The sequence below is a fragment of the Gopherus evgoodei genome, chromosome 11, assembly GCF_007399415.2.
Source record: "Gopherus evgoodei ecotype Sinaloan lineage chromosome 11, rGopEvg1_v1.p, whole genome shotgun sequence".
Lineage (NCBI taxonomy): Eukaryota > Metazoa > Chordata > Testudines > Testudinidae > Gopherus > Gopherus evgoodei.
Window position 1 is genome coordinate 4,511,228 of NC_044332.1, and position 18,397 is coordinate 4,529,624.

Sequence of the window (18,397 nt, forward strand, 5' to 3'; positions counted from 1 at the left end):
TTCATGTAGTGTCATGTCCACTGCCGGAGATGGGTGTCTGTGGTGTATTGTTATGATAAAAGACTGACCAGTGTGCATACAAAGTTAGTATTGCTAGCTACAGCCCAGTTTAGAAGAGGAAGGGGGAACTTGTCCGTGGGGCATTGGTAAGCCTGAAAGGAGGGGAAAGTAAGCGAAGAACTTAAGCAATGTTATACCTTTAACATAGTAAGCTTGTTGCCATAAGAAAACCTATGGAAAAAGAACAGAATGATATTGTGTCAGCTCAGAGAAATTCACCAGTTATAGTGCTTGTTTAGTGAATGGTTGTGTCAGTCAACACACAACCCAGCATTTTTTCCTTTGCAAAGCTTACATAGGAGCTGCCATGCTCATCAGATCAAAGGTTCCAAGACCAGAAGGGACCATTGTGATCATCTAGTCTGGATTCCAGAGAACAGCCCCAAAATAATTCCTAGAGAGGAGCTTTCAGAAAAACATCAAATCCTGATTTTAAAAGGGGTCAGTGATGGAGAATCCACTATGGCCTTTGGTAAGTTCTTCCAATGGTTAATTATTCTCATTGTTAAAAATGCACACCTGATTTCCAGTCTGAATTTGTCCAGCTTCAAATTCCTTTCTCTGCTAGATTGGAGAGCCCACTATTAAATGTCTGTTCCCCATGTCGGCACCTATAGACTGTGATTGAGTCACCCCTTAACCTTCACTTTGTTAAACTAAATAGATTGAGTTCTTTGAGTGTATCACTATAAGGCAGGTTTCCTAATCCTTTAATCGTTCCCGTGTCTCTTCTCTGAACCATCTCCAATTTATCAACCTCCTTCTTGAACTGTGGGCACCAGAACTGGACCCAGGACTCCAGCAGCGGTCACACTAGTGCCAAATACAGAAGTTAAATAACCTCTCTGCTCCTACTCGAGATTCCCCTCATGATACATCCCAGGATCACATAGCTTTATAGTGGGAGCACATGTTCAGCTGATTATCCACCCTTCTCCCCAAATCTCACTGCTTCCCACGATAGAGTCTCCTGTTATCTAAGGCTGGCCAACATTCTTTGTTTCTAGATCTCTATATTTATATTTAGCTGTATTAAAACACATATGTCTTGCTTGTGTCCAGTTCACCAAGCAAACCAGCTCACTCAATCTCTGATCCGTCTAGTTCATTTTCACTCCCCCAATTTGTACTATCTGCAAACTTTATCAGTGACTATTTCATGCTTTCCTCCACGTCGTTGATAAAAAATGTTAACTAGTGCAGGGCCAACAACCGATCCCTGTGGAACCGTACTGGGAACAAACGCACTTGATGATGATTCCCTGTTTACAGTTACATTTTTAGACCTATCAGTTAGCTTGTCAGTAGTTCCTCTAGTTCAGTATGCTACCAAGAAAAGCAGCTAGTAGCTGACACTTCAGATGAAGGTGTAAGGAATCATGTAGTAAATAGTTAAGGGATAACCTACCCTTAGTTGAAGTTTCTTCCTAACCTCCATTGATTAGAGTTTGGCTTGAGACCCGAAGCATGAGTGCTTACATCCTTCTAACAGCATTTTGGGCTATATAAGGAGCACTGTCAGCAGATCGAGGGATGTGATCATTTCCCTTGTAATGAGGCGGCCTGGCTCCCAGCAGCCCCAAAGGTCGACGAGCCCAGCTGGAGCCGGACTGGGCAGAGCTAAAGAGCTCTGAGCCCACCCTGCAAAGGGTCAAGCGCCGACCCGGAAGTATAAAGGCAGGCCCTCTGAGCTCAGTGAGGGCCCAGTGGCCGGAGCAAGCAGACATCCCTCCGGAAGCTCGGGACTGGGAGACTCCTGCAACCCAGGGTAGCCACCCAGAATGGCCCGAACTTCCCCGTGCTCGCTACCCAGAGGAGCTGCCGGAGCTACCCTGGCCAGACTTTCTGGAGGAGCTGCCGGACTTACCCTCCAGCCCCGGCCGGGACGAATCCATGCACCTGGACCCTGCGGAGGATGACCCCAGGATCCAGGTAAGCCCCAAGGGGGAGTCTGGAAGTAGCCTGGGAGCAGCCGACCCTAGTCTGGCTGCAGCCGAACTAGAGCCAATGTCAGTGTGTTGCGGCCAGGATCCCCACTGACAAAGCAGCGAGTTGCCTGCCACTGTTAGGGCCCCGGGCTGGTACGCAGAGGAGTGGGCGGGCCTGCATCCCCCCTGCCAGCCTACTCACGGGTGGCAGTCTCTCCCTTGCCCCAGTGCTCAGGCCCAGAAGCCTGGGCTTCTTACCTTGTGTAAACTGAACTGCTTGCTCAGCCCCTGCCTGAGGGTCTGAGCCCTGCACCACTGTTTGTTGCCCCGCCCTGCCCAAGGGCCCGGGCTTAATAGACGGAACTGTTGCTCAGCCCTTGTCTGAGGGCCTGAGTCCTGAACTGTTGTTGTCACCCCAGGTAGTGAGGCGGCCTGGCTCCCAGCTGCCCCAGAGAGGGGTGAACCCCCTCTCCCAAACAGCAGACTTCTACATGTGGTACCAGAAGTGGGGATCTTCTGCCCAGAACGTGGGCACGAGCCCTCGACCCCTGTGAGAAAGGGTCTGGGGTGGAGAGAACCCCGCCCCGAGACATGGATCTGTCCCAGCTCTTCACCTTCTTGACAGAGAGCCAGGAGCGACAGCAGGCGGCCCAGTTGCAGCAGCAGCAGAAGCAGCAGGCCGCCCAGCTCCAGCAACAACAACAACAGCTGGTCGAACAGCTAGGAACCCAGCAGCACCAGCTGGTTCAGGATTTGACCACCTAGCATCAGGACTTCCAGCGGCAATGCTTACAACAGTTCGTGACGGCGCTGTCCCAACCCATAGAACCCCAGCCGGGAGACCCAGAGGGTACCCCATGGCTAAACCCGCCTATCCAGCTAACGAAGATGAGCCCCAGCGATGATCCAGAAGCCTTCCTTGTAACATTTGAGCGAGTAGCAGTCGTTGCGGGGTGGGCCCAGGACCAATGGGCTTCCCTCCTGGCCCCATACCTAACGGGGACTGCTCAGATGGTCTATCGAGGCCTGTCCGCGGAGGCGGCCCAGGACTACAACCAAGCAAAGTCGGCAATTTTAGATGCCCTCGACGTGAGTCCGGAGACCTTCTGGCAGCAGTTTCGGAGCCTGGCCTACCCCACCGGGGCCCGGGCCCGGATGGTGGCCCAGGTACTAAGAGAAACACGCAAGCGGTGGTTGCAGCCTGAAAGCCAAACCCCGGAGGAGCTCATGGAACAGATCGTATTGGAACAATTTATCCACATACTCCCGCTGTGAGGAAAGGCCTGGGTCCTTCGCCATCGGCCTACGACGCTAGCTGCTGCCATCACCCTGATGGAGAACTCTGGCTGCTGAGACACTGGTGGGTCCGACAATTCGAGTAACCACCCCCGGGGTGGGGCACCCCAACCCCGAGAGAAGGGGGGCTCCCGCCCGGACTGACTCGAGTTTCCTACTGGGGTCCCGAGCCCCGAACCCGACCTGCGGAGGCTGAGGGGCGACAAGCTCCAGCCCCTTCTCCAGTGGCGTGAGGGGCCACCCGGAGCCCTCCCCGGGGAGCCGCAGGAACACATGCCCAGCCAGGACGAGCAGACCTTGGGCTCTGTTTTTCCTGCGGGGAGTACCGCCATCTACGACGGGACTGCCCAGTGATGAAGTGCAACTTTGGCCAGGTCTGCTCTGTGGAAGCCTGTGCCCAACGTCCCCAAGCTGCTAAGATCACAGTGCCCGTGGTCGTGGAGGGTTACCCAGCAGTGGCCCTCATTGATTCGGGCTGTGGCCAGACACTGGTCTGCCAAAACTTAGGCCCCCAGGCCGACACTCGCCTGGGGATGATCCGGCTGCAGTGTATCCACGGGGATATCCGGCCACACCCCCTCTACTGTTAGCTGGGCCCGAGTACTGGGGTCACCCTACCGATGGTGGTGGGTCTAGCCCCATGCCTTGCATACCCAGTGATCCTGGGGCAGGACTGGCCAGAGTTCACAGAAGTCCTCCACTGCAACACCAGGGAACGCCCGAGGGTCATGCCAGCCTTGGAAGGAGATCCCCCTGAGACCGGGGTAGAGGAAGGGGAAGCATCCGACCCCACCGAACTGATGAGAGAATCAGAGGACTCTCCCTCGGAAGCAGTTGAGTAGCCCCCGCTTCAGACTGACTTTTGCCGCAATCAAAGGACCGATCCCACGCTCAAGCACAAGCAATTGGCCGCTGTCGATGGCACCGTCATTGATCCCCACCGGGCAGCCCAGTGGCCACACTTTGAACTGCGGCAGGAACGCCTTTATCGGGTAGAGAGGGACCCCCATATGGGGGAGTCCCAGACCCATCTCCTCGTGCCCCAGTGCCATCAGTGAGCCATCATGAAACTAGCCCACGACGTCCCAGCGGCCAGACACCTAGGCCATGAGAAGACTTTGTCCTGGATTTTGACGTGCTTCTTCTGGCCGGGCATACACCAGGAGGTGAGGAACTACTGTAAGTCCTGCCCGGACTGCCAGTTGGCCACTTGGGCCCAGACCCCTAAGGCACCTCTGATCCCCATGTCCTTAGTCGAAACCCCCTTCAAGTGGGTGGCCATGGACCTGGTCGGCCTGCTCCCCAAAAGCATTGCAGGGTTCCAGTATATACTGGTCATGGTGGATTATGCTACCCGGTTCCCCGAGGCCATATCCCTCCAAAGAATCATGGCCCACAGCATTGCAGGCGAGCTCGTGAAGATCTTCACACGCATAGGCTTGCTCCGGGAGATCCTTACGGACCAGGGCACCAACTTTACTTCTCGGCTATTGCAGCAGGTGTGTGAGCTCTTGGGAATAAAGCAGCTACGCACGTCAGTCTACCATCCCCAGACTGATGGGTTGGTCAAACGATTTAATCGGACTCTTAAGAACATGCTACGCAAGCTCCCCCAAGACGACCTCTGCCGCTGGGACCAGTTACTTCCACCTCTGCTCCTGGCGGTTTGGGAGGTTCCACAGTCATCTACCAAGTTCTCCCCATTCGAACTACTGTACGGTCAACAGCCACGGGGCCTCTTGGACCTAATGCGGGAGGCATGGGAGCAAGCCCCATCACTCGCCCAGGGCCTCTTAAAATACATATTCCAGCTCCAGGAGTGCCTTGTGCAGGCTGGGGCCCTGGCGCATGAGAATTTGAAGGCCGCGTAAGAGACTCAGGCCCAGATCTACAACCGCGAGGTGCAGACTCACAACTTCCAACCCAGAGATCAGGTTCTACTCCTCCCCTCAAGTGAATCAAAGATTCTGGCCCGGTGGCAAGGGCCTTATGAGGTGGTCTGAAAGATCAGGCCTGTCACGTACGAGATCCACCAGCCCGACTGGCGCAAGAAAACGCAATGCTACCACGTGAACCTTCTCAAACCGTGGCGGGAGCGAGAAGGGCTGTTAATTAACCCCCACCCGCCGGAACCTGAGCTGGACCCCCAGGTAACATGTTCGGAGGACCCCGAAGGACCTTAGCTTGGAGAGACGCTGACAGCGGAACAACTTAGACCCGGTGTCTCCTACAGGTGTTCCCTCGCACCTTCAGAACCCAACCGGGATACACCACCCTCATCCATCACACCATTCAGACCGAGCCCGGCGTGGTGATCCAAGGTGCAACCAGGCCCTTGTCGTATCACATCCGACAGGTCATCGAGGAGGAAGTACGGGCCATGCTGGACTTGGGAGTCATCGAGCCGGCACAAAGCAAATGGCGCAGCCCAGTGGTGCTGGTACCGAAGCCGGATGGCACCCAACGATTCTGGATCGATTTCAGACGCGTCAATGCCATCTCAAAGTTCGACGTATACCCGATGCCCCGGGTAGATGAGCTACTCAGCCGGTTGGGAGAGGCCCGTTACATCACCATCCTTGATCCGAGCAAGGGGTATTGGCAGATCCCCCTCGAGCCGGCCTCCCGGGAGAAGACCGCTTTTGCCACCCCTATGCGTCTTTATCAGTTTACCCGGATGCCCTTCAGCCTCCATGGGGCCCCAGCCATGTTTCAGCGGCTGATGGCCCATCTCCTCCAGCCCCATCGGGACTACGCGGCCGCCTACCTTGATGATGTGGCTATTTATAGTCGCCAATGGGAGAACCACCTCGAGCGGGTAGCTGCAGTCCTGAGGTCCCTGCGGGCAGCCAGGTTGACAGCCAACCCAAAGAAGTGCTGTATTGGTTGGCAAGAAACGACCTACCTGGGGTATACCATCGGGAATGGACACGTAAAACCCCTCGTGGGAAAAGTTCAGGCCATTGCAACCTGCCCTCAGCCGGCCACAAAACGCCAGGTATGCCAGTTCCTGGGACTGGGCGGCTACTATCGGTGGTTCATTCCCCAATTTGCGACTATTGCAGCCCCCTTGATTGGTTTGTTGACCAAGGACAGCCCGCGGCAAGTAAGATGGACCCGAGAGTGCGACAATGCATTCCGGACACTCAAGGCAAGCCTCTGCCACAAACTGGTTCTATATAGCCCTGATTTTGACCGGGCGTTCGTCCTCCAGACAGACGCCTCGGAGGTGGGACTCAGGGCTGTCCTTTCCCAAGAGGTCGACGGGGAAGAACATCTGGTCGTCTATATCAGCAGGAAGCTGTTCCCCTGGGAGAACAACTACGCGGTAGAAGAAAAGGAGGCCCTCGCCGTAAAGTGGGCTTGTGATGCATTGCAGTATTATCTCCTCGGAGTTCCATTCACGCTTGTTACTGATCATGCTGCACTCCAATGACTGGCCTGAATGAAAGACCATACTATGAGGCTACAGCGGTGGTACCTGGTGTTACAGCCCTATGCCTTTACAGTTCACCACAGAGCCGGGAAGGACCACGCTAATGCGGACTTTCTTTCCCGCGTGGGAAGCATGGAAGGGTCTGGCCCCGCCGCATGGGAGCTAGATTTGAGTGGGGGTGTGTGTAATGAGGCAGCCTGGCTCCCAGGCGCCCCAGAGGATGATCAGCCCAGCCGGAGGCCAGACTGGGCAGAGCTAAAGAGCTCTGATCCTGCTCCAGAAGTATAAAAGCAGGCCCTCTGAGCTCAGTGAGGGTCCAGTGGCTGGAGCGAGCAGACGTCCCTCCGGGAGCTCGGGACTGGGAGACTCCTGAAACCAGGGTAGCAGCCCAGAGTGGCCCGAACTTTCCCGTTACCCAGAAGAGTCGCCGGAGCTACCCTGGCCCGACTTTCCAGAGGAGCTGCCAGACCTACCCTCCAGCCCCGGCCAGGACAAACCCATGCACCTGGACCCTGCGGAGGATGACCCCAGGATCCAGGTAAGCCCCGAGGGGGAGTCTGGAAGTAGGCCAGTGGCAACCGACCCTAGTCTGGCTGCAGCCGAACCAGAGCCAATGTCAGTGTGTTACGGCCAGGATCCCCACTGACACAGCAGCGGGTTGCCTGCTACTGTTAGGGCCCCGAGCTGGTACGCGGAGGAGTAGGTGGGCCTGCGTCCCCCCTGCCACCCCACTCACAAGTGGCAGTGTCATAAATAGATAGTTAAGGGTTAATGTCTCTTTTACCTGTAAAGGGTTAAGAAGCTCAGTAAACTTGGCTGACACCTGACCAGAGAACCAAAAGGGGGACAAGACACTTTCAAATCTTGGTGGAGGGAAGTCTTTGTTTGTGCTTTTTGTTTTGGGTGTTTGCTCTTGGGACTAAGAGGGATCAAACGTCCATCCAGGCTCTCCAAATCTTTCTGAATCAGTCTCTCATGTTTCAAAATTGTAAGAAAGAACCAGGCAAGGTGGATTAGTCCTATTTTTGTTTTCTCAACATGTAAATGTCCCTTTTTGCTGAGAGGATTTTACCTCTGCTTGCTGTAACTTTGAGCCTAAGGCTAGAGGGGGTTCCTCGGGACTATAAGAATTTGATTACCCTGTAAAGTATTTTCCATCCTAATTTTACATAGATGATTTTTACCTTTCTTTTTTAAGAACCTGATTGATTTTTCCTTGTTTTAAGATCCAAGGGGTTTGGATCTGTGTTCACCAGGGAATTGGTGAAGCCTCTCAAGGCTGCCCAGGGAGGGGAAGGTTTTGAGGGGGGACGGACAAGAAGTAATCCAGACACTGAAATTTCTGGATGGTGGCAGAGTTACCAGATCTAAGCTAGTAATTAAGCTTAGAAGTGTTCATGCACGTCCCCACATCTGTACCCTAAAGTTCAGAGTGGGAAAGAAACCTTGACAGGCAGTCTTTCCCTTGCCCCAAACGCTCAGGCCCAGAAGCCTGGGCCTCTTACCTTGTATAAACTCAACGGCTTGCTCAGCCCCTGCCTGAGGGTCTGAGCCCTGCACCACTGTTTGTTGCCCCGCCCTGATCCAGGGCCTGGGCTCTATGAACTGAACTGCTTGCTCAGCCCTTGTTTGAAGGCCTGAGTCCTGAACTGTTGTTATCACCCCAGGTAGTGAGGTGGCCTGGCTCCCAGCCACCCCAGAGAGGGGTAACCCCCTCCCAACAGCGGACTTCTACACCCCTCTATTCAGAATTGGTGAGCCCTCATCTGGAGTATTTATTCAATTTTGGGCCCCACACTACAAAAAGAATGTGGAGAAATTGGAAAGCGTCCAGCAAAGGGCAACAAAAATCATTAGGGGGCTGAAGCACATGACTTACAAGGAGAGGCTGAGGGAACTGAGATTGTTTAGTCTGCAGAAGAGAAGAATGGGGTGGGGGATTTGATAGCTGCTTTCAGCTACCTGAAAGGGGATTCCAAAGAGGATGGATCTACACTGTTCTCAGTGGTACTTGATGACAGAACAAGGAGTAATGGTCTCAAGTTGCAATGGGGGAGGTTTAGGTTGGATATTAGGAAAAACTATTTCACTAGGAGGGTGGTGGAGCACTGGAATGGGTTCCCTAGGGAGGTGGTGGAATCTCCTTCCTTAGAGGTTTTTAAGATCAGGTTTGACAAAGCCCTGGCTGGGATGATTTAGTTGGGGATTGGTTCTGCTCTGAGCAGGAGGTTGGACTAGATGACCTCCTGAGGTCCCTTCCAACCCTGATATTCTATGATTCTTTAAGCACTTTGGTATTTTATAATTCAATCCTCATTATCGTAACCCCTGGGGTTCTTGTTATCCAGGTAAACATCCTGTCTTTTTAAAATCCTACTATGCTCTTAGCCTCAAAAGGTATCTTATGGCAAGGAGTTGCACAAGCTAAATGTGTTCCGAGAGAGAAAGTGTTTTCATATTTATTATAGGAAAGCTCTTTAAATACTTTGGTAATTAACTATAGCCCTTTCCCAGCTGATCCCCCTTGTGACAAGTTCGGTCACAGAGACTCCCTTCGAGACTGTCACTCGATGAGCTGGGATACCACGGAGAACAACTCTCCTGCCAGAACAGGTGCCTCCTCACTCCTGTCTTGATGAGTTAGACACTCCAGCCAGCTCCAGCACGGACCCAGAGGTTAGGCCATGCCTCTGTGCAGTTCACTGAAACTGAGATTCACTCAGCCCAGGGGCTTCTCAGTTAACAGGGACTTTCCCAGTGTTCAGCCTTTCTGGGAGCCTGAACCCCAAATAAATCCATTTTACTCTGTATGAAGCTTATACAAGGTAAATTCGTAAATTGTTTGCCCTCTGTATCACTGATAGAGAGATACGCACAGCTGTTTGCTCCCTCAGGTATTAATCACTTACTGTGCATTAATAAACAAAAAAGTGATTTTATCAAGTATAAAAAAGTAGGATCTAAGTGGTTTCAATAACAGCCAGAACAACGTCAGTCACAAAGCAAAATAATACATTAAGAAACTGATTACAGGTAATCTCACCCTCAAAATATGTTCCAATAAGATTCTTTCACAGACTAGACTCCTTCCTAGTCTGGGCCCAATCCTTTCCCCTGGTACAATCCTTGTTAGTTCCAGCAGATCTCTCAGGTGGTAAGCAGAAGTTCTCATGACTGGCAGCCCCCTTTGTCCTGTTCCACCCCATAGCTTTGGCACAAGGCTGGAATCTTTTGTCTCTCCGGATCCCCACCTCTCCTTCCAAATGGAAGAGTACACGATTTAAGATGGATTTCCTTATCAGGTGACATAGGCACATGTCACTGTAAGACCCCCTAGTCTCCATTCTTCCTGGGTTGGCCCACAAGTAAATAAACCATTTACAACCAATTGTCCTAGTCAATGGGAGCCATCAAGATTCTAAGCCACCATTAATGGCCCACACTTCGCATAATTCCAATAGGACCTCAGAGTTGTATCTGAAGTTAGAAATATGAAGTATAAGAATGATACATGCATGCAAATAGGAGGAACTTATTCAGTAGTTTATAACCTTTGGTTGATACCTTACAAGAGACCTTTTGCATAAAGCATATTCCAGTTACATCATATTCATAAGCATACGTCCATAAAGCATATGGAGTGCAACATCACACCTCTCTCCCTTCTGTCTCATCAACACTACGGCAGCATACACCTACCCATCTGATCCAGCTTTCAGTCTCCTCTTCCGTGAGTCTCGAAACAGTGTGAGGCAGGTATCGGAGCAGCCTCTCCTTGACAGATGAAGAGGCTAGAGTGCCTTCTGCCTCCACTAAGCTCGCTATTACATCAGCAATCTGACCTGAGCCCTCCACTACTATGCAGGGAATTTTACTCTTGATGGAAACATTGATAGCCTAGGAAAACACAATAGAAAGGGACAGAGATAACAGTGATTAATACAGGTCCAGGCTATTTGAAGTCTACTGTTCAGTAACCAAGTGAACAGTTTTTGGTATGGTTTGCGTGCAGACACTGCAGAATCCCCCAGCTCCAGCCAACATTTTCACTATTACCAGCAAGGGACATTACAATGCCAGTTCTTTACAATGGCCTCTAATTCAGTGGTTCCCAAACTTTTGTACTGGTGACCCCTTTTACATAGCAAGCCTCAGAGTGTGACCCCCTTATAAATTAAAAGCACTTTTTTATATATTTAACACCATTATAAATGCTGGATGCAAAGAGATTGGGGTGGAGGCTGACAGCTCGCGACCCGCATGTAATAACCTCGCAATACCCTGAGGGATCCTGACCCCCAGTTTGAGAACCCCTGCTCTAATTCAATAAAAGCAGAGGGCTATGGAGGGTTGCATGGGGGCTCAGGGACAAAAATCATAGCGGGGCAAATGTCAGAGTAAGTAAAGAGAACAGGAAAAGTAGGAGGAAATTGTGCAATGGAGAAGGTATTCCCAAAAAAAAAAATCGGACAACGCTGCCTCCAGAGAAATGACACGAAAGTTCTCCTTGCCGGCTTTATGGGTATCACTCTTGTTCAAGTGAAGCACCAGTAGCGTAGCGGGCTTTGGTCTATTTGCTTAAGGTGTGGGAACTAGACCCTTACATCCACAGGATTTACTGTAGATATCAGGTTATATTATTAAGATTGCATTTTTATTAATTGCACACAACACATCTAATGATTGTTAAATATCACAGACCAGCTTTACTCAGACAGTTGCTCAGTCGAGTTAGAAAAATTACCCTTTCATCTAACCAGACATTAGAATGAGGACGCTACAGACTTTGGGTCAGCCCTATGTCGTAAAGAGCATATATAGGTCTATCAATTAATACGCAGCAGGTGGCTTTATTTAGTTTGCCATTAGCTACAGAAGTTTATCCAGTGGAACCCTATTCTTAATGAATGTTAATGAGACAGGAGAAATAAAGGCACATGACCACAGTGCCGAGAGAATATCCACCAGTGATCTGAAAATACTTTTGGGAAAAGGCAGATTTATTGAACAGAAATTACTCTTCAGCAGTCAAACACAAGCAAATAGTATGCCTTCCAATTGGACAGTGGATATATGACATGAGCAGCGTATTTTCAATGCCAGCTGGACAAAGCATCTTTTCCTGTGTGGGGCACAGTGAATGTTAAAATAAGGAAGGAGCCTGAAAGATTTCTACTTCTCTTCTGCTTAAACTGAAGTCAATGATCAGAAAAGAAAACACACAAGCCTAGCGTACAGCCCTCTCTCAGATTCTGCCAATTGCTGACATGAGTAAGACCTATCAAGCATGACTGTTCATCTGGGGTCTGTTTTAGCAGGAGAAGTCAGCAGCTTGGAAACTATTGCTATGCCTCCTTGGACTATAACAAAGTTTTATCTGCTTCTGGAGATGATCGGTCCAGCCATGAGCTGTAAGAACTGAGACATGAACATCTGAACATTCCAGTGTCACTGACAAGTAATTGGTCAGACTGTCACAGACCCTTGTCTGGATTATGAGCCAGTTATTCTTCAAAGTTAAACACTTCAAGAACTGCCCATCTGATTTTAAGTTTGAATGCTGTATGCATTAGTTACTTGGGTTTAGGATTAATATCTACAGTAGGTTACTTACATTTTGTTAAGAATATTAAACCTTAAACTCAGTACAGTGTAGAACTCATTCTGTTTGCTTGAATAATGGTTCTATATGATGCATAAAGACATAAGTGAAGGAGTCATGGCCAAAATTATTAACTTGGGTGCCTAAAACTTGGCACCTAAAGCAACCTGAAGTTGATCTTAAAAATATTTGATGTGATGTTAAATGAATTGATATTGTTTTAGAAACAAAGAACAATCAAACTATTAAAATTAAGATAGAGAGTATTGAAACAATTAAAAATATATGTTAATTAATGCTACCAGATGCAAATACCTCTTGGTAAAGCATACTTAATGCAGGCATATTAGAACATCATTCAACTAGTGACTCTAGGGACACACTTTGATATTTCTCAATCTGTGTGTGGCATTGACAAATTAATTAATTAACACTGGTGAAGAAATTATACAGATGAATTTTAATATTGATTTTGATGGGACTCTGACCATTAGTATAACATAAGTTTAATTGGCATGATACATTTTATATATTAAAGTCATCTATTTCAATGAGTGTTGGCAGCAACAAGAGTGATAATCATTTCTAATCCTCTTCTGATGAGATAAGTAGTAATCAGCTTTGATTATCTGTACTGGATTTTATTAATATGTCTTGAAAAGTTTGGGTTAAAGTTGGACCTGACAATAACTCAATTCATCTGCCTAGATAGCTTCCCTGGAACACAGTCCAGCTCATTATAGATGGCCTATGCCATTCATGTAGCTCCAGACATGAAGTTATAGACTCACACATTTTAAGACACCAGGATCAATTCTATTATCTGTGACTAACAATTCCTCCTGTCACCAGCAGGCTTTGAACCCTGAGCACAGATTTCACCACATGACTCACCAGATGAGCCAATATACTGTACCAGATGTTGCCATGCAAACCTGTAGCCTTAGTATCCTCTCCTGGCACAGCACTACCCACAATGCCCGCTGGGGGAGATGCGATGTGAACCCTGGTATGCCAGGGTGTTGAGCAGGAACTGCTGAGCCAGCCCTCTGTCACTCCAGCTCCAGTTAAGGGAGGTGAATTGGAGCTGGTTAGACCACCTGGCCCTAACTGGGGGAAGCAGAGATTTTATACAGCCCCTGCTGCCTAATTAGGCTGGGGCTGTATAAAAGCCTTAGGAGAAGGAAACGGGGGGGGGGGGGAGCAGGAAGAAGGGGGAAAAGGCAGGGAGTGGAAGCAGGGAGGTAGCTCTCCCCTCTCTCCCTCTTGCCTGCAGATGGTAAAGGTGGTGGGAGCACAACCTGTAAATAAACTGCACCAGTGGTTACCAAATCCAGGTTCTCTAAGTGACTTTATCAGCCCAAAGGGAGCAGGAGCCAAGAGGGCCCCGCAGCACCCTGTTACACCTGGGAAGAGTGATGAACTTCAAAGGACTGTACTGAGCGTGTCAGGTAAGAATGGGATTTTGGATAATCTGTCAAGTAGTTTGCCTGGAGAATCTCGAAGGGGAATTTGCATTCATTTCCCCATCTCCGGTTATGCAAATCACCAGTCTTCTGAAGCTATGCCCCAATAAGAGGTCCACAGTCTACTGTGTTCAAAATCAAAGCCCAAGCTGTATAAAGGAAAGACTAAGCTATTACAGGGGTACTAGTGCTGAGCTGAACTTGTAACCACAGAAGAACTCCTGGGTGAGGTGTTCAAGGACTGACTCCTGCCTGAGCCCTGGAGGGAGTCGGGGGTGGGGCAGATCTCTGCTAAGCTTATTAAACACGTGTAGGTTCTTTTATTGTTTGTAATACGTTTTCTCTGTAATGCAATCACCTTAAGAATAACCCTGTTTTCTTAGAAAGAGCTGTGTGACAACTTGTTAACTGCTGGCCATTACAGCTATTCATAGGCTCTGGAGAGAAAGCCAAGTGCCAACGTTGGGCTGATCAGGCAGTCTGGCTTGCTGGGAATATCACGACAGAGGTAGGGAACTGTGCAGCCTGAAAAAGACCCAGTCAGGAGGGAGAGAGACTTGCATCTCCTCCCAAGAGAGGTGACTGCTGAGGGGTATAGACTGGGTGCTCTTGGTGGACCATGATGGGGAAATAGAGGTGCAACTGCCCTGAATTGTGACAACTGGTATAGCCCAGAGCTGCAATTGCAGGGAAAGTCCTGAACAGGATTGAGATGGAGCATGCCCAGTACAGATAGAATCCTTGGGGAACTTAGCTGTTAAACCCTGGTCTCTACTGATAATGTGTGAACTAAGATTTTTTTTCAAATTTCAGTGGATATTCACAGGAACAGCAAAAGGCACATCTCTAACACAAGTCCCTGCTCCAAAGCATGGGGCACTACAGATTCTCAAATTAAAGATCAGAGTTTTGCTTTGTTTTTTAACATTGCACACACAAAAAAGTCCTCTAACCTTTCTCACAAACAGCTTATCCATGTTGGCTGAAACCCTAAAACATTTCAGCCTGAGGCAGACGTGTCATGGAAAATTTCAGCCCAAATTTGGAAAAAAGTTAAACACACTTGAAAATAGGGTCTCATAATGGAAAGTGTCAGGCAATCTTAATACTTTGCTACCCGCCTCATCTAGAATACAGTTAAAATTGTGACAAGACACCACAGGACACTTAATTTTTCTGGCTTATTTTAAGACTTACCTTCAAAGTTTCTTTCCCTCCTCCTTGGGTGAAACACACAATTGGAATCTTCCCTCCATAATTAGAATCTGAAATATACCCCCAAAAAAGGGAGAGGGTCTTGCTTTGCAGTATCAATGTATTTGAACAATTTTTATGCTTCACAATAGCCACTTATACACTGGTTTATTGGACTTGGGTTTGATAATATTTTACACACAAATACTCGTATTCCTGGCTTTCAGCTGATTTAACCAAACTATTTTCAAAGTCATCTACTCCATTGTTACATGACCTTTAGTTATTCTCACTAACCCATTTTGCCTAATCTAGTGTCAGGTATCAACACTGACATGCAGTCTTCCCAGAAGTAACAAAGCAAGGCTAAAGACTTAAGTAATTAGTATTGCCAATGTACAGTGCTTAAAAAAAAAAACTAAACATCACATGACTTGGGGTGGAGGGGGTTATTTGCATGCTGATTTCTGACCCTTTAGCATTCAGGTCTTCAAGTTTCTCCTTGCAAGCAACAGGGCTGTAAATTTAAAACAAAAGAAAGATTCTACCATAATCAGATGACTCTAGGAGTAAGAGTTCAAGAAAAAAACCAATCACATGCCAACATTCAGAAAGATTCAACAAGGACAAGTGCAGAGTCCTGCACTTAGGACAGAAGAATCCCATTCACTGTTACAGACTAGGGACAGAATGGCTAGGAAGCAGTCCTGCAGAAAAGGACCTAGGGGTTACAATGGACGAGAAGCTGGATATGAGTCAACAGTGTGCCCTTGTTGCCAAGAAGGCTAATGGCATTTTGGGCTGTATAAGTAGGGGCATTGCCAGCAGATCAAGGGACATGATCATTCCCCTCTATTTGACATTGGTGAGGCCTCATCTGGAGTACTGTGTCCAGTTTTGGGCTCCACACTACAAGAAGGATGTGGAAAAATTGGAAAGAGTCCAGCGGAGGGCAACAAAAATGATTAGGGGGCTGGAGCACATGACTTATGAGGAGTGGCTGAGGAAACTGGGATTGTTTACTCTGCAGAAGAGAAGAATGAGGGGGTATTTGATAGCTGCTTTCAACTACCTGAAAGGGGGTTCCAAAGAGGATGGATCTAGACTGTTCTCAGTGGTACCTGATGACAGAACAAGGAGTAATGGTCTCAAGTTGCAGTGGGGGAGGTTTAGGTTGGATATTAGGAAAAAAACTTTTTTACTAGGAGGGTGGTGAAGCACTGGAATGGGTTATCTAGGGAGGTGGTGGAATCTCCTTCCTTAGAGGTTTTTAAGGTCAGGTTTGACAAAGCCCTGGCTGGGATGATTTAGTTGGGGATTGGTCCTGCTTTGAGCAGGGGGTTGGACTAGATGACCTCTTGAGGTCCCTTCCAACTCTGATATTCAATCTATGACTCTATGATTTAATTCTGGTGCAATAACTTTAAAGAGAAATAGTCCTTCTGCCAGGGCCCTGATCCTGCATTCTCGTGACATAGGAGAGTGGATGCCCCTTCTAGGTTGTGGCTGAGACTAACGCACCTGCACAGCAGGAGTAGGTGGGAGGACAGCTCAAAGCCAGCTTCTGCACACATGCATTTGGCTCGTCTGGAATGCAGCCCCAGCCACGTGGAATGGGGAAAAAGCAGGACTTAAGCATCCAAAATGTCCCCCATGAGCATGTCAGCAGGAAGAGATGGGGGTGGACAGGAAGGGGTGGAGCCATGGCAGTGTGAGGAGGGGAACATGCTCTGCCTTATAAAAGGCTGCAGCAGTATATTGCCTAGCACTCAATGGGAGCAGAGGAGGACTTATACTTCAGAGGCCCAACACTACTCATGAGTCAGGTCAGATCATTCCTTGGTCAGGGCTGTGCACAGAGGCACAATCTGTGCTATAACAATGGGTAGAGTTTGAGCTGTAAATTTAGATCTACAATTTTCACATGCACACTGGAACTGCTTGAGTTCAAGGTTTTGAATTATTCTGGTATAGAGTGGTGGTTATCTGAAACATTCGTATGTTAGGTCAGATTACAATCCCGACTGGACGTTGGGAGTGTCAGACTGTTTAGGCCTATGCCAAAGTCCAAGATTCTTTTCTAAATCTACCTACCACTATCCTGTGTTTCTATTATCCGTACACAAAAATATATACATGCACACATGCAGAATCATGATAGGTAGATTTATACTTTAGTAATTATTAAAGGAATAAGTTAATCGAGAAGTTAGGCTGATGGACCATTAACATGGATGTAAATTTAATCATTAGAAAATCAAGATATAGCACCTATAATTACATCTAAAGGGTTTAATGTAATAGGAATTTCATAAGTTAAACACTAGTTGATAACATATTTATTGAAATTAAAGCCATGTAATGAGTTTGTGCAGTTTTATTGCCTCAGTGAATATATACACTTAATAACACTAATGTATAAAACTGATTTTATTTATTTCAGAATGATTCATGTAGTGGCTAATAATCAGCACTGGTTATTATTTATATTAACATAGTGGCTAGGAGCCCTAGTCAGGTTCCCACCATGCCATGTGCTGTGCAAAGCACCACACAATAAAGATCATAATAAACAAGAAGCAACAGTCAGCCTAAAAAAAACAGACAGCCAGTTGAGTCCAGAGGTGTGACCCAAGGGCAAATCCCAGATTCCTCAGGCAACCCTTCTCCCAACACACCAGCATGTGTCAAATGGCATGAATTCCCAACAGATAGAGTATAAGCATGGAAAACAACCTGGGCCCATCAGGTGATCTCTTCTGACACAGCAAGTGAAATCACTTTGATTCCTGAACTGAAAGGAATGTTTATCCCATATAGTACCTGAAATTCACCTTACCCAGTCAATTGTACTTTGTGGTCAACCTCAAACAGATTATTGCACGAGTATGTAAGCTCTACGTATCTGTACCTATGGGAAGTATATTCTCCTTGAAACATACACATATCACCATGGGTCACATTGACAGTATACCATCAGAAACCTTCTGTTATTAGGCATATGAGCAAAACGCTTGTCATCCATTGCATGGCAAAGCTTGTTTCCTCCCACAGTTTGTTCTGTAGCATCTAACCCTGTAGCACCTGAGCAGAATGATCTGAAGTTAGAGAACTGCACCAACCTGGGATAACGCGTTCCGAAATGTATTTTTCTAACTGTGTCCGTAGCTTAGCCTCTATTGCTGGATGTCCATGGGTGCCGTTATCAACCAGCAATAAGTGGGTGTGGTTATTGTCCAGGCAATACAATGGGTCCCTCTTAAGGTCATCCATTATGTAGTGGGCTGAATAGTACCCCTAGAAACATCAGCAAAGGGTTTCCATTAAGTTCAGAAGGGCATGGTACATGCAGTATTTGAAATGGGGCCACAGCAGGTTGGTGGGAGGGGCATCACTATTGTTCTATTATTTTCCA

General features: G+C 48.1%; 1 protein-coding gene across 2 annotated transcripts in view; it reads right to left on the reverse strand.

Annotated features, from left to right (window-relative positions):
- TRPM8 (transient receptor potential cation channel subfamily M member 8) overlaps positions 1–18,397 on the reverse strand; it is a 120,023-nt gene that overhangs the window by 58,154 nt on the left and 43,472 nt on the right. For both annotated transcript variants that reach the window (XM_030580838.1, XM_030580837.1), the window contains exons 7-9: positions 18,105–18,279; positions 14,986–15,053; positions 10,420–10,617 (exon numbers count right to left, since the gene is read on the reverse strand). In XM_030580838.1, coding sequence (XP_030436698.1) covers positions 10,420–10,617; positions 14,986–15,053; positions 18,105–18,279 — 441 coding nt within the window. The remainder of the gene's footprint in view (positions 1–10,419; positions 10,618–14,985; positions 15,054–18,104; positions 18,280–18,397) is intronic.